Consider the following 16,193-nt stretch of genomic DNA (forward strand, 5'->3'; position numbering starts at 1 on the left):
TGTGTGTGTGAGCTATACTTCATGATACAGTTTAAAAACGTACATTGAAAATAAATTTTGAAAAAAAACATACCAGAGTAAGAAAACCTTTATAGGCCAAGAATAGCTTTTGTAATGAATATGCTTAGCTTCTCTGTGGGTCAAATAGTATGCAAATTTATAACTATTACCAAGAAAGTGATATTATAACTTGATCTGAAGTGAGGTTCTAGAACCCAAATACTGATGCTATAAGACAATCAGACACATGAGAGATCCCCTGAGCACCTAGGTTCAGGGGCTGACTACTAAAGGTAATTTGGTAAAATGTTAATTAGTTTTCAAAGTCAATAACTGAGCAAAGTATTCTTATAATAAAATAATTATTTTAATGAAGTATTTGAAATAATTTTAAACATCTGATCAATAAGATCATACACAAATATGGGAGTATGCTGCACTTTACAAAAAAAATAAAGCTAAGCATTTAAATATACAAAAACAACTTTAGGTATACAGCTCTTCTTAAAGCACTTTTTAAACATATACACTTTTTAAACATATAACATTTTACATAATTTGCTGAAACAAAAAAAATGTGGCCAATTTAAAACTTACTCTAGTATAGAACATGGCCGTAACAGTCCCAGTGGAAAGAACAGGATGAAGAGTAACATACTTGAGGTGTATTTTTACCCCTGAATTTTAAGAAGCATAGCTTTCCTGTTTTTTAAAACCTTGGAGTAGTCACTCACTCTTTCTGTATGTTTCTAACTACAGCTATTATTTTTATCAGATACATGCCTCACAGGTGGAATTAAAAAAAAAAAAAGGTTTTGCTTTGCAAAAACTTCCTTCTCAGATATGTGTGCGTATATATATATATATATATATATATATATAAATAAATATAACATGCTTCTCATAGTATATTTAGAACCAAGATCTCCAAGAGTGAGATGCTGACATTACCTTTTGAGTATGAATCCAAAATGGGTTCCCTATTGTTAAAAATGTTTAATCATTAATTAGGATTTTTTAGATGCAACAAGATGCTTAAAACTTAAGAGTAACTAAAATTTTTTTTTTACAAAACTATGCTTCTTTATATTTAAAACAATACACAAAACAAACAAAAGCTTCTTCCTTTTGAAATACTGTAATATGAAAATGTTTGATACATTCTCCTTTTTGGGTGAGCTGTTACCTCTTCCTGTCAACAAAGCATGTACCAGTTGCTCTGGAGTTCCAATTCCACCATCACCCCACTGGGGACAGGCAGCACACTGCCTGCTTTATGATTCCATTTTCATTTTCCTTTTATCAATCTGAACACAATGCCCTATCGTTGCTTCCAATACTCTCACCCTTTCCATTTTTCAATGAGATATATCAGCAGCTTCAATTTTAAGGTCTCCCATGCCCCGTTACTTGGTATCAGAAGACCTAGATAGGAATATGAATCAGAGAACAGCAACCTAGACACAGAATATCTCTATTTGTACCATTTTTGACAGCACTAGGACTCAGTCAATCACTGTCAAAATAGGTCCTAGGTTGAGGCGCGTTATAATTAGCTAAGCAACTTTTGATTCCAGCCCAGAAAACCTAATGTTTTGAGGCGGTTTCAGTAAAGGATGAAATACATATTCCTTTGGAAGGGGTGATCTCATCTTTCTCCTGCATCTCAATGCAGGCTGCACTGGTGAAAGATAGCGCACCTATTAACAGTTTGGCAAATGAAGCAGGTAGTTAACACCTAGGGCTTTAACTTGGTATAATTAAATGCAAGGTAGGCAGATGCCTACTTCTGTGTGAAATGTATTTCATAACCAATTTCCAGAAGTCAAAGCTGAATTCCAGTTATTAATAACCCATTGGGCTGTATAGGTAAGAATCAGTAAAAGTTTATAACTGTAAACAACGGTCTTCAATAATGGTGAATATTTTCCAGAAAATGAAATTTCAGGACAGTGCAAGATTGTTCTACACATCATCTTTGGCAGTAAATAGCAAGGATCTGGACGGAGAGTGGAGTGGTCACTTCAGAAGGGCAAGGTATAGAGCTCGTGAATACTTCATCTCCCTTTCCTGTTCCATGCAAAATATTAAGTCCCTGAGGCAGATTCTTGTGATTCTTGGACGAAGCAACTGTTTGGCGGCTGGCAGGCTGGCTGTTCCAGAAGCGAGGTTATCTTTTAAGCCCTAAACAGAATAAAGGGAGAAGTTTAAAACAGGCATTCTTCTATCAGGGGAAAACCTGTCAGTTTAGTATGTAATAGCTCCCAAGCCTCTGGTCTCTGGGTCAGGTACCAGAGATGATATAAAGACGAAGGTCAACCCTGTTCCCCCACAGCATAGTCTCTTTGGGGAAGCCAACAGCCACAACGCTTTTAGTTTTTGACCTCAACCATTCTTTCTCTCTCACCTGACCATAGCCAAAGCTTTTATTTCTCTACTTCCAGGCTCTACACTCCATTTTGGTTGCATACTATAGGCCAGACTTTCTTCTTTAAAGGTCTTACATAAAACTTTTGGCAGAGATGGATGTGGTCTATACTTTGTGGTTGTAATTTCATAGGCGTTTGTATACTGGGGGAAAAAAAAAACCTCTCAAACTGTACACTTTAAATCTATATAGCCTAAAAAAAAAAAATCTATATAGCCTTCTGTTATGTTAATTATAAAAATTAAAAGCCTTAGATAGGTTCAGATCCAACCACTCATGGCTCAAAAATCTTCAATGGCTTGCGGCTGTTCAGGGTAGCTAGCTACTTGAGCACCTGTTAGCTTTTTTTTTTTTTTTAAGATTTATTTATTTATTTATACAAGCACTGGGTACAGTCAGAAGCATGGGAGGGTGAGAGAATTCACCAGAGCCAGAGTGGGGAGCAGCGCAGGCAGAAGAACCGAAGTACACTGCTGAGGGGTGCAGCAGGTGGCAGGAGAGGTCTGCGCACCATGTGGGACCCTTCTCCGGTGGCCGGGAGCAGCCGGGATTGAACCAGCACTGCAGAGGCTGCGGGCAGCTTTGCAACCCAGCGCTCAACCGCTGCGCCACTGGGGAGGCCCACCTGTTAGCTTTTGAGAGCTATGTTACGTGCTCTTTACATACTATCTCTTCCTTTTCATACAACATCATCAGAAGATATATGGGTGCTGTTCCCATTTACCAAATGAAGAAACTGAACTTAGATAAAGTGACCTGCTCAAGGTTATACAACAAAACTGAGCTGGGACTCAGTGAGTATTTTTAGTCACTATGCTGTATTATTTACCAAATCACCTCGCTTCTCTCCAGCCTTACTTCCCCTTGTTCCTTACAAAGCATCTTAACTTTACCCAATAGGCAGATTAGCAAAAGGTCATTCTTGGCCAATCTATTCATCTTTTAAGACCCATAATAAATGAGTTTATTTGCCCTTGTGCTCCCTGCAAAGAATTCTCACTGTGGAAATTATGATAGTAATTTGTATATGCCACCATCACCACTACATACCCACCAGATCATATGCTTTCTGATGATAGAGATTATTATTTCTGTGTCCTCTAGGGTTTGGAAGTGAACATAGGAAAACACAAATTATCCACAATAGTTCCTGAGCTGAATGTACTGTCTCAAAAGAGATCAATGTGAGTTCTAAATATCATTCAAAAAATGAACCCAAAACTGCTGTATTTAGTTTTCTGAATATCAGTATCTCTATACACATATTTTTAAAAAGAAAATAAATGACAGAGAATCTCAAAGGAAATTTTTGGAAAAATGAAATAATTTATTCTTTCATGTTTTTAAAATCACATTATTTTTGTTTCATGAACATCTCATCAGAACTGGCAATCCTTTTCCTCCATCTAAAAGACTTATATGAGAAGATATTTACCTAACTTGGGAAGCAAACCTTTTAGTTACTATTCTCTTATCACTGTCAATTTTTAATTATTCCATCTATATTTTTTGGTTATTTTGATGGAGGGGAGGGAAATCCTTTATGTTCTCCAAACGCCATGGTCAAAACAAGTCAGGGTCTCCTTTGTGGCCAAGGGGTAAAGTCTCAGCACTGTCACCTGCTATCGCCTGAGTTCGGTCTCCGGTAAGAGGACCAGGGAGCTAAACCACATATGGTGCAGCAGACCTCTCCTGTCTCACCTGCTGCTCCCCTCAGCAGTGTATTTCAGTAAATCTGCCTGTTCTGCTCCCCACTCTGTCTCTGTGAATCCTTGTACTTCCCATACCTCTGGCCTACTGTACAAAAAAAAAGAAAAAAAAAAAAGGAAACAACAAATGTTGGTAAGGTTGTAGTGAAAAAGGAACTCTTATCTACTGTTGATAGCAATGCAAGTTGGTACAGCCTCTGGATAACAGTAGCGTTTTCTTAAAATAAAGAACAGAAATTCTGTATGATACAGACATACCTGCATTAGGTATTTATCCTAAAAATATGAAAACTGTAATATGAAATGATTTATGTACATCTATGTACACAGCACTGTTCACAACTGCCAAGTCATGGAACCAACCTAAGTGCACTTCAATGGACGAATAGAGAAAGAGGTTAGGAACATACATTCAATGAAATATTACACAGCTGTTAAAAAGATGAAATAATGGCTTTTGGGACAAAATAGATGGACCATGAGGTGAAATAAGTTAGAAAGTAAAAGACATAAATTGGATGGTTTCACTCATCTGTGGAATATAAATAACCAAAAACACACACAGGTAGGAATATATAGAAGGAATAAATTTTGGACTTAGTGAAGTAATGAATTGGCTAGGGAGGAGGTAAGCAGATGGTGTAATGACATGGTGGTTTGGTGGAGGGTAAGTACACATACGGAGGGGCAAAAATGTAACGTCAAAATCTAGAATAAATTGCAGAGTATTCATAGAAATGGAATACCACAAAGATATAAACTGAGTAACATGGATGAATATCACAAAAATGTTAAATGAAAGAATCCAGGTGCAAGGAATATATACAAGTTGATTCCATTTTATATGAAGTTCAGAAATAGGCAAAGCTATAGAAGATATAGTTCTTGCAGAAGAGAAGTAATGACTAGGAGGGAATAGGAAATGTTTTCTGGGGTTCTGGTGATATTCTCTTTCTTGATCTTAGCACTGTCTACACTGATGTGCTTGTGCTGTGAAAATTTGGTGGATTAACATTATGAGTACTTTTCTGAATCTTCAGGAAAAAAAATTGCAAAGTCTCGTCGAGGTAGGAAATAAAAATAAAAAGGAGCGCAAAGAGGGAGAATGAGGAAGGTAAAATTGTTAAGCAGGAAAAAAAATTAAAGAAACTTAGTCATCTGGGTAAGGAACAAGAGGGTCACAGTTCATGTGTGTCATGTGACAAGCTTGGAGGATCCAGGGGAAAGAGTCAAACTACAGCTGCCAGCACAGGGTTGAAAATGAGGTCATTCCAACAGGATGTGGCAGAAGGCCTGAGGCAATGTTATAAATGAAACAAACCCCAAGGGACATTCAGTAACCCAACAGAATGTCTTTTATAATTCACAACTTTATGAAGGTGATAGCATTCTCTTCTGCCAAATAGTGACTGACTTGGAAAGTCAATCATTCTTGAACCTGGATACAAATATACAGCATTTTCATTTCTGTTTATGATTCGAGAACATCCACAATCTGACGTGTCAGTTTCACAATGGACAGCAAGAATCAGCTACTTCTCAGTTACCCACAGCAGAGAGGATAGAGTGTGCACAGGTAACTATATCCTAAAAAAATTCAAACCTGCCTTTTTACCACTAGTTTAATTTTCTTCTACCCCACCAGGTCTTTACACAAAGTTATTTCAGACTGATTTCTGATTGCACTACACTGTCAATATCAAAGAACACTGAAAGAGTAAAGAGACCAGAGTTTGTAAGAAAGAAAAAAACTCGAGATAATGAAGAACTTGTTTCTAAAATGGAGAGTTTTCTTAACTGACTTTCTACACGAGGATTTTTCTTTATCTGGATTCTTGACTTGGATGAAAATAGGGTAAAAATGGAGTGAAGTTCATGAAGATGAAAGATGAAAGAAAGAATTTAATAGATGTTCTTGAAGTGTAATCACACTAAATGGTAACATACCCTAACACTGCCAGGTCAATTAAGTTAGCCTTCATTAATTTGTTTAATGAAAAATACAGAACATGGCCAGTTGTCAACTTCAGAGAAATAACACCATTTTAAGTATGAAGCCAAGTAATTAGAAGAACCAATTCAAAATTTTATTCCCTCTATAGAGCAGGTGCTGTGAAGTAAAAACTTTAAAAGCTTTTCTACTACTTTTTCCATATTTCGTTATACTACTGCTAAAAGTAATAAGCAAAAATAACATCTTAATGAGCTCAGGTGCTTCATGAGTACTGCTGAGGTTCTCAGTGACTTTAATATGGACCTCAGTTTCCAAAAGCTACTTCCAAGGCAACTGAGCTCCTAGCTAGTCCACATGTTAATTCAAAAGTCATCTGGGTTACCAGGCACTTATTATTGGCAAAGAACTACACACCAGGCAGCTTAATATACAAATAAGACAACCAGGTTTGAACACTGGTTGTCTCCTCTATAAGCAATCTCAGACAAATTACTTAACTTCTCTGTGTCTCAGTTTCTGAATCTGCAAAATAGGGATAGTAACCGTAATTACTTCGTAGGGTTGGCTTGAGAATTAAACGAGAATAAATTTAGTATGTACTCTACAAATGGCCCTTATTATAATAAACCAATTCATTAGTCAATTATGAAGCACTTAAGGTTTATAAGAAAAAGTATAATTGTAGTTCCAGATCTTTCCTTCTATCCCCTCCCTAAAACTAGTTAAAATAGTCCTGTCCATGTCCTATTTTCTTTAAAATCCTAGTTAATTTAAAGAGGTATAATTTGTCCTGCCACACTAGCCTTGTCTGAATCAGTGAAAATTTTAAATTTTAGAGTACACTAATGGATATTTCAGTATTTGGCATGATGAAAGATATATCCCAGGAGAGAAAGTTTTCCATAGGCTCCTCAAATCAAATAATGGAGAGCTTGCTTCTATTGAAGAACCAGTTAAGGTTATCAATACTGTCTATAGATGCTAACATCAACTTCTTTCATTCTATTCCTTGATTATAAGGTAAATGTGATTGTACACACAAATATGTCTCTGATTCTTAACCACAAACCAAAAATAAACACATATATACATACATACTTGCATAAATAAATAAAAGGGCATTTTTACTAGAAAGGAATCAAGAGGCAAAGTTCACTACATTTCTGAGATTCTCTACAGGATTTTATCCTTATCCCATGTTACCAAGGCAGCTGTTAAAGGATGACTCAAACCTTTTAAACTTTAGGAAGGAAACCAGGACAGGACATAGGGACAGGAAGTGAAATGAAGATCCAATTCTAGAACAAAAACAGAATGTCTTCTATATCTTGCAAGAGAGGCTCAATATAAGGGTCCTGAATGCCTGAATGTAGTGTGACAAGAACACAGAATCTACACTGTGTTAAAAATCCCTGAGTTGCTTCTAGACTTTGAGAGCACGGAACAGAATATACTGAACTTCGAGATTGACTGCCCTCTGCTGGTTAACAAGCAGAACTTTTGAAATACAGATTTCTCTCTTTTATCACCTTCCTTTTTTCCTTTTGAGTTATCTTATTTATTTTTAAGAATTATTCCTTTATTGTAAGATTTTAATTTTATTTATTTTTGCATAGAAGAACTGGTGTGTAGGCCAGAGGAGCGAGGGCTAAGAGGATTCACCGGAGACAGCAGGGAACAGAGCAAGTAGATCTATGGAAATGCTCTGCTAAGGGGAAGCGCAAGCGAGAAAGGAGATGTCTGCTGCGCCATGTGGGTTAGCTCCCTTGGCCAGATCGAACTCAGGTCAGATCAAACTCAGGAAGGCTGTCGTGAAGGCTCAGGAAACCACCAGGTAGGCTCCTCCTTTTGAGTTAGTTAACTTCTGTCTAGAATTTTGTCACTTTTAAGTTCTTGGGTTTCAACAGTCTAAATAGACAGCTTTTACATGTGATGGTGAGATGAGTTCTAATTCTAGTTCTGTATTTGAGAGCTATAAAAATATTTGTTGTCCTGTGTTAATGATCCATCTCCATCTTTATTTCCAACAGAATACTTTTTAATATTCTAGGCCTCATTGTTCAGTTTTCAATGATGTCTCCAAGCTTCAGACATTTAATTGCATGCAACATTCTGTCTTCCTGGAATTCCTTTCTCAATGTATCACATCCCTGAAGTTCTTTAACACTCAACTCAGGTAGCATGTTTTGCCAGTGTTATGAAACTAAACTCACCCCAGATCTAGACTAGGCACAACTTCTATGTACTGTAGTAGAATTCTGTGTTTTAACTTTATCATTACATGCATTCAATGCAATTCAACTATCACTCACTAGTAGGAATTATTTTGCACCTGTGAATATTTTATATAGTGTTTGGTACCTACCTGGTATCCAGTCAATGATAACAGTGTGATTATGTGCCTTGTGTCACCAATAATATCACTTACATGAGTGAACAATGAAAATAAGCCACATTATGCCCTTTGGATCTTTTAAATTAAGCTCTGGCTGTCATAATTAGCTTTAAGTCAAGGAAATCTGGGAGAAAAATGTAAAATCCTTTGATGGCCTGTTCCTAAGTATTACCTAGCTCTCCAGCAGCTTATCTCACCTACCCATCCCCAACAAATGGAATTTGCTCAAAAGACTCTTTTCTGCCACTTGCACAGTGACAAAGTACTTATGCCCACCAAGTAATGCAACACAGAATAGCAAATAACCAAATAGTCAAATATGAAAAGAAACTTGATGACAAGTTTGAAAAACCCACATCACCACTTTCCTCTTTATGCTATAATTATTCTTTTTAATATTTAATTAAAATACAAAGTCATCCAAAGACTCAAACTATATTCAGAGATAGGTTTTATCTATTTTTTCATGAAAATTTCTTCAAAGCAATGACAGAGACATCCTTTGTTTTTCAGAATCAGCTTGGATTTTATCCTTGTATAACTGTTTTTGTTTTTAACTACAATATCAGTAGGAGTTGCTGTGCCTCACAATTAAAAGTAGATTCATTAATGTATTTAAATGTATTAATAGCAGCTTTGTTTAAAACTCTGGTTATTCTAGAGTTCAATACAGACTAATGGAATGATACTAGAAATAAGTATGAATTTATAGGGAAAATGAAAGCAGGAGAAATGGTAAATATGTATCCACTGTATTTTCATTAATTATTTGTTTTGTTTTTACAGCTGAGTTTTATTGCCATATTACTTTCATATTTCCCACCTCTCTATTCCCCCTCCTCAGATTTACTGTGATCATAAATAAGTTCTTTAAAGGAATGAGAAATGTACTATGGAAGTTAGAACATGTATAGAAGTAAAATAGGTGATAATAACAGCACAAAGATTGGAATGGATTTATGAATATGAATTACATGGTTAAAAAGTTTTATTACATGTGTTCAAAGTTTAGTGCAATCAGTTAAGGAATTCATACTGTACCTCTGAGTGGATACATAGAGCAACCATTTAATAAAATAATAATGTTAAAAGCCAACAGAAGATATAAAGAATGAAATGCTAAAATACTACTTGATTAATTTAAAAGATGAAGAACAGAGAAACAAAACACAGAGAGAACAAATAAAAAATAAATACCAAACTAGATGCAAATTCGATTATTTGTAGAGAACATCATCTTGTATATGTAGAAAATCCTAAGGAATTCACCAAAAACTATTAGAGCTAAGAAACAAGCTCACCAAGATTTCATACAAAAGCCATCGGTAAAATCAGCTTATACATTAGCAATGAGCAATCCAAAAACAAAATTAAAAAGCCAATGCCATTTACAAGAGCATCAAAGAGAATAAAATACTTAGTAATAAATTTAACAAAAAAGTGTTAAGATTTGTACACTGAAAACACAAAATATTATTGAACAAAATTTAAAAACACTAAAGGAAAGACAATATATGTTCATGAACTGGAATACATAATATTGTTCAGATGACAATACTGCTCAAATCAACCTATACATACAATGCAATCCTTATCAAAATCCTAGCTGATCCTAAAATACATATGAAAATGTAAGGGACCCAAAATAGTCAAAACAATTTTTAAAAGGAAGAAGCAAGTTGGAGGACACATTTTTCTGATTTCAAAAGTTGCTGGAAAGTTACAGTAATCAAGACATTGTGGATCTGTCATAAGAATAGGCATACAGATTGACAGAATAGAATTGAGAACTCAGAAATAAATTCATACATCTACAATTAATTTATTTTTTACAAAGGTATCAAGCCAATCCAATAGGGAAAGATTAGCATTTTCAAAATATTGTGTCAGTACAACTGGATAACTATAAACAAAAGAATGAATTTGGACCCCCTATTTCATATTGTACACAGAAGTGGCCTCAAAAAGGAGCAAAGGAATGTAAGACCTAAAATTATGAAACTCTGAAGAAAACAGGTATAAATCCTTGTGACACTGGATTAGGCAATGATTTCCTAGATAAGACCCCTAAAGCAGAAGCAACCAAAGAAAAAAACAGATAAATTAGACTTCATTTCTACAAAGTAGATATACAAGTAACTAATAAAAAGGTGAAAAAATTTCTCAATATCATTAGGGGAATGCAAAACAAAACCACAATGAGATATCACTTCATACCCACTAGGATTATTTAAAAAAAAAAAAAAGAGAGAGATAGACAATTAACAAATATTGGCAATGATAGAAACTGGAACCCTCATGCATTGGGGGTAGGAATGTAAAATGGTGCAGCTGCTATGAAAAACAGCTTGGCAGATCCTCAAAAAGTCAAAGAGAATTGCCTTATAACCTGGTAATTCTAACCCTAGGGGTATATCTAAGAGAAATTAAAATATATGTGGGAAATCTTGTTTATAAAGCCAAAATATTATTCCTAATAGCCAAAAATATAATCAATTGTCCATAAGCTGATGGATAAACAAAAAGTGATATAGCCATACAATGAAATATTATTCAACAATAAATGGGAATATATGCTACAATACAGACGGACCTTGAAAACCATATTCTAAGTCACAGTAGTCAGAGACAAAAGCCTACATATTGCACAATTCCACGTATATGAATGCCCAGAATACGCAAATCCACAGAGACAGCAAACAGATTAGTGATTGCTATGGGGCTAGGGGAGGAACTGCTAATGTTACAGAGTCTTTTTGGAGTGATATAAATGTTCTGGGATTCAGTAATGGTGATGGTTACATAATAATTTGAATATATTAAAATCTACTAAATTATACATTTTATTTTTTACTGAAAAATAATTGATATATAACATTATGTTAGATTCAGGTGCACAACATAATGATTTAATATTTGTATATATTATACACATATATGTGTATAGCATGCAATGTTAACAATAAGTCTAGCTAACTTCCATCACCACAAGTAAAAATTTTTTCTTGTGATGAGGATTTTTAAGATCTACTCTCTTAGCAAGTTTCAAATATACAATGCAGTATTATTAACTATAGTCACTATGCTGGTATATTACATGCCTGAGACTAATTTTATAGTTCTAAATTTGTACCTTTTGACCACTTTGACCTATTTCACTAGCCATCAATCCCTGGCAACCACCAATTTTTCCTCTGTGTTTATGAGTTCAGTTGCATTTTCTTGCTTTTTAAGTTTAGATTCCACATACGAGATCATATAATGTGTTTATCTGACCTTGCATAATCCTCTCAAGATCCATCCGTGTTGTCACAAATGGACAAATGGCAAGATTTTCTTTTTTATGGTTGTGTGTGTGTGTGTGTGTGTGTGTGTGTGAGAGAGAGAGAGAGAGAGAGAGAGATAGTGAATTTCTTGTGACATTTTCTTTATCCATTTACATATTAATAAATACTTAGGTTGCTTCCATGCCTTTGCTATTATAAATGATACTACAGTGCACTATGGGGCTATATGTATCTTTGTGAGTTAGCATTTTCGTTTCCTTTGGATAAATTCCCAAAAGCAGAAACGCTGGATTATATTGTACCTTTCTTCTCGGTTTTGAAAGGAACTTCCGTAGTACTTTCCATAGTGGCCACACCAATTTACATTCCGATTCAATTCAGACTTCAAACTGTTCTACAAAGCTATGGTAATCAAAATAAATTGGTAAAGGAATAAAAAAAGACACACTGACCAATGTAGAATTGAGAGTCCAGAAATTAGTTCACATGTGTATGGACAATTAATTTATGACAAAGAAGTCAAGAAAATACAAGGGAGTAAAGAAAGTCTCTTCAGCAAATGATATTGGGAAAATTGAACAGTCACAGCAAAAGAATGAAATTAGACCACTATTTCACACCATATACAAAAATTAACTCAAAATGGATTAAAGACTTAATACGTCCTTAGGAATTCAACTCCAACAAGAGAAACAAAAGCAAAAATTAACCAATGGGGCTCATCAAATTAAAAAGTTTCTACACAGCAAAAGAAACGATCATAAAAACAAAGACACCCTACAAGTTGGAGAAAACATGTGCACATCATACATCTGACAAGGGGCTTTCCACAATCTACAACTAACTCATACAACCCAACAAAACAACAGACACTATACCCTAACAATACAAACACACTAATTTGAAAGAGCACATATATATGTTCCTATGTTCACTGCAGCACTATTTACAATAGCCAAGTTATGGAAACAACCTAAGTGCCCAAGGGTAGATGAATAATTAAGAAAATGTGGTATATACACACACAATGGAATACTATTAAGCTATAAAAAAGATAAAATCTTGTCATTTGCAACAACATGGATGGAACTGGAGGGATGTTAAGCAAAATAAATCAGAAGGAGACAAACACCAGATGATTGCACTCATATGTAAAATGCAGAGAAACTACACAAAAGAACAAAAAGTCAAAACTAAAACAAACTCTAGAAATCTGACAGTAGAAATAAAGCTACAAGAAGGGGAGGGAGAGAACATAAGGGGAAGGAGACCCAAGATATCATAGTGGAGGATTATGGGTATTACAGTGGGGGCATAGTACTGTAACATACATATTAAGAAGTATGAATCTATACCTCCAAATTAAACACAATGTTGTAAAGCATTGTTACCTCAATAAATATAAAATTTAAAACAAAAAGACAAAAAAATAAACCAAATTGAAGCTAAAACATGTCCAATAAGAGATATGGATAAATTACAGAATGCTTATTAGTACAAAATGTTAACAACATAGGTAAGATGTACAGATTACATAAGTAAAATAGTAGGTTACAAAAACTGAATTTTATAAAAATGTGACAGAATGTAGAAATCTCTATTTCATCTTCTATTTTCTACAATAAAGTTTTGATGAAAATAAAAATTCTGAGTATGATAAGCTCACATTACAGAGATGGAACAGAACACTAATGTGAGGATTCACTATGTGATTAAGTATTTTTGCCTCTGCATGCTATATCAGTTTTGTCTTTGCCACTAAAACAGGGTCATTAGTGCCATCAAATCTAATTATACCAGAAAACCACTTCTGAAAAATCCAGAACTAATTCAAGAATTCACCATTAAGGCTGCTGCTCCTCTACAGCTACTTAAAAACCTTTATGAACATTTCATCAGAGAACACTATGATATATAATATGGCATTTATTACAAGACATGGCGTTGTGTATGTACACCTCGTCAAATAGTTTCTGTTTAGCTGTTTTCTCTGAGTCTGATGCTGGGTCTGGTGGAGGTTTGGAGAAGCCAAAAGAGAGGATCGGGTAAAGCTGAGGAGTCCCGCTGCTCCCTGTGACAACAATGTTTCTGCCCCTACACTGACCTGCTAAATAAGAATATGGCTGCAGCTCTGCTTCCACCTTTCAATATCAAAATGCCCCATGACCCATGCTAACCCGGACCTAAATGCATAAAAAAGAAATTCTGGAAAACAAAGTTCATCTTAATTTGACACAATACAAAAATTCACCACACCAGTTGCCTTTATTTTTCTTTTCCCCAAAGACGTTCTTGGATCTGTCCTGAGTTTTAACTTCAAACCCTCTGTCACTGCTCATTTTCTACTGTCATACTTTAAATTTCCAAGGGGTTAGTTCCATTCAGTTTTCTTCTGTCATCTTTAAAGTAGCCGTTTATTCCTGCTTCATGGTTACAATATTCTCTGCTTGCTAAAATCCCCCTCCCTCTTGCTGGTTTTCTCTGCTTCATGCCATGTACTTCTTCATGTTCTCCTTTTAATCATTTTTTTTTGTTTTTACATGTATTTATTTATAAGTGAATAAATGGCATTTTCTGAAGAAAATAAAACTTAATAGATTACTTATAGCACATCAAAATTTTCTTAGTGAATAAACTGCTAAGCAGTATTCAAATTACACTTGACTCAAAAATTTCAGTTAACAAAGATTTTCTACTTAGCATTCCTTTTTTTTTTTTAAGGTTCATATGCATTTATTAAGCAACACTGTATTAATTTAAACAAGTATCTCCTTTTAATCTTTAACACAAGAGGCTGTCTTCAATTACTAGGTTTTCCCTGCCAACATTTTCATACTAAAAAGTAAGATACTTTAGTATTAATATTTCAGGTCCTGTTTCTAGATTTTTTTTTTCCAGAAAGAATGTCTCTATTTCACCAGTGAGTACTCCCATTGCTTTTTCTTTCTCTCTTCCTTATTCTTGTACATTTATGTTGTTTTCACTTCTTTACTAGTATTTAAGGGGAATTTGAGAAGAAGTGAAAATCAGCACATACTGTGCAATTCAGCATATTCCACAGAAAGTCCCTGAAGACAACTGAGAGTCAATCTCTAAATTTCTGGAAATTTTTAAAAATCCAACAAAATAGGAACTTTCGTTTAAGTAATTCATGAAAAAGAGATAGGTTTTCTTTTTTAATAGAAGTGTGAATTGAACAAAATTAAATGTAAAAAATATATCTTAAAATGTAGAGCTGCTTCTTTAATGTAATAACATGTTCTAAATTCTAATGAATTTATATGTTATTTATCGAAAGAGTTAGATGACAAATCTACTTCGAACTCTAATAAGTCAACTGTAATATGTAACAATGGACACTTCAAAATTGTGGTTCCCTTCTAGTCTGGCAAAAGAGAACGGAAGTAAAGAATGGTACTACTGGTGCCACTCAAGGACACAAAGATTAAAGTTGTACCCTCTGTCAATAATCTTTGCATTAAATTACTTATTTATCTTTTAGGAATAAAAAATCAACCACAATAGCAACCAGAAAGAGAAAATTATCTTTGAGATATCCTGTTTGTTCCCTAACAGATTTTAAATCTTTTTCCCCCAAATAATTTCAGAATTAATATTCAAGTGTAATTTCATACCCTCAAATGAAGAGAATTTGTAAATATAGTAACCAAAATCCCATCTACATGAATCATTCAAATATCCCTAAGAATTCAACTTCATTCCTTATTTCAAAATAAATACATTTCTAACTATGAAAAAATAGTCTATATATAATTTGAATACTTAATTTTTAAAAATTCTACTGTTTCCCTCACAGGGTATTTTAGAGATTGTTCAGCATTTCTACCCCATTTTCTATATAAAAATAGAACCTCAATCTTTGAAGAGGGGACACAGAAATGGTAGAGATATAATATATGGAAAATTGTAGTGACTGGAACATTTTTAAATGATTGATCACATCTGTTGCTAATAAGGAAGGGGAAAAATAAGCATTCATGCCACAACCCTTTGGAAAGCATTGTGGAAATATCAAAATTTAAGATGAGCATAGCCATCAACCCAGAAGTTTCACTTCTAGATATCAATTCTAATAAATGAGTACATGAGACATAGGATGTTCACTGTCTACAATAAACGAAATTATTCTAAATGTCTATGAGTGGATTAGTGAATCATTGCACAAATGTACCAGTATGAAAAACTGTCCTAAACAATATGCTCCACAAGTTGGAGAAAAGTACTTTTGGTATAATCCCATTATTGTGATTAAGCACCAACAAGCATCAAATTCTCTGCATATGTATCTGGGCTCCTCCATTTACTAATTGTGGAACTCGGCAAAGTAACTAATATTCTCTATGCCTCATTTTTTTCATTTAGGGAAAATAATAGCATGATTTTACAAAGGAGTTATGAG

At 34.4% G+C, this 16,193-nt stretch overlaps 1 protein-coding gene across 1 annotated transcript in view; it reads right to left on the reverse strand.

The window, feature by feature from the left end:
• Positions 1 to 390: 390 nt before the first annotated feature.
• The window catches only part of TAF4B (TATA-box binding protein associated factor 4b), a 95,381-nt gene continuing 79,578 nt past the window's right edge, over positions 391 to 16,193 (reverse strand). Inside the window, exon 15 of the mRNA XM_054694121.1 lies at positions 391 to 2,184. Within this exon, the coding sequence (XP_054550096.1) occupies positions 2,020 to 2,184 (165 nt within the window). The 3' untranslated portion in view covers positions 391 to 2,019. The remainder of the gene's footprint in view (positions 2,185 to 16,193) is intronic.

This window comes from Talpa occidentalis, unplaced genomic scaffold, assembly GCF_014898055.3.
Source record: "Talpa occidentalis isolate TD23 unplaced genomic scaffold, MPIMG_talOcc4v2.1 talOcc4.13, whole genome shotgun sequence".
In the NCBI taxonomy this organism is placed as follows: domain Eukaryota; kingdom Metazoa; phylum Chordata; class Mammalia; order Eulipotyphla; family Talpidae; genus Talpa; species Talpa occidentalis.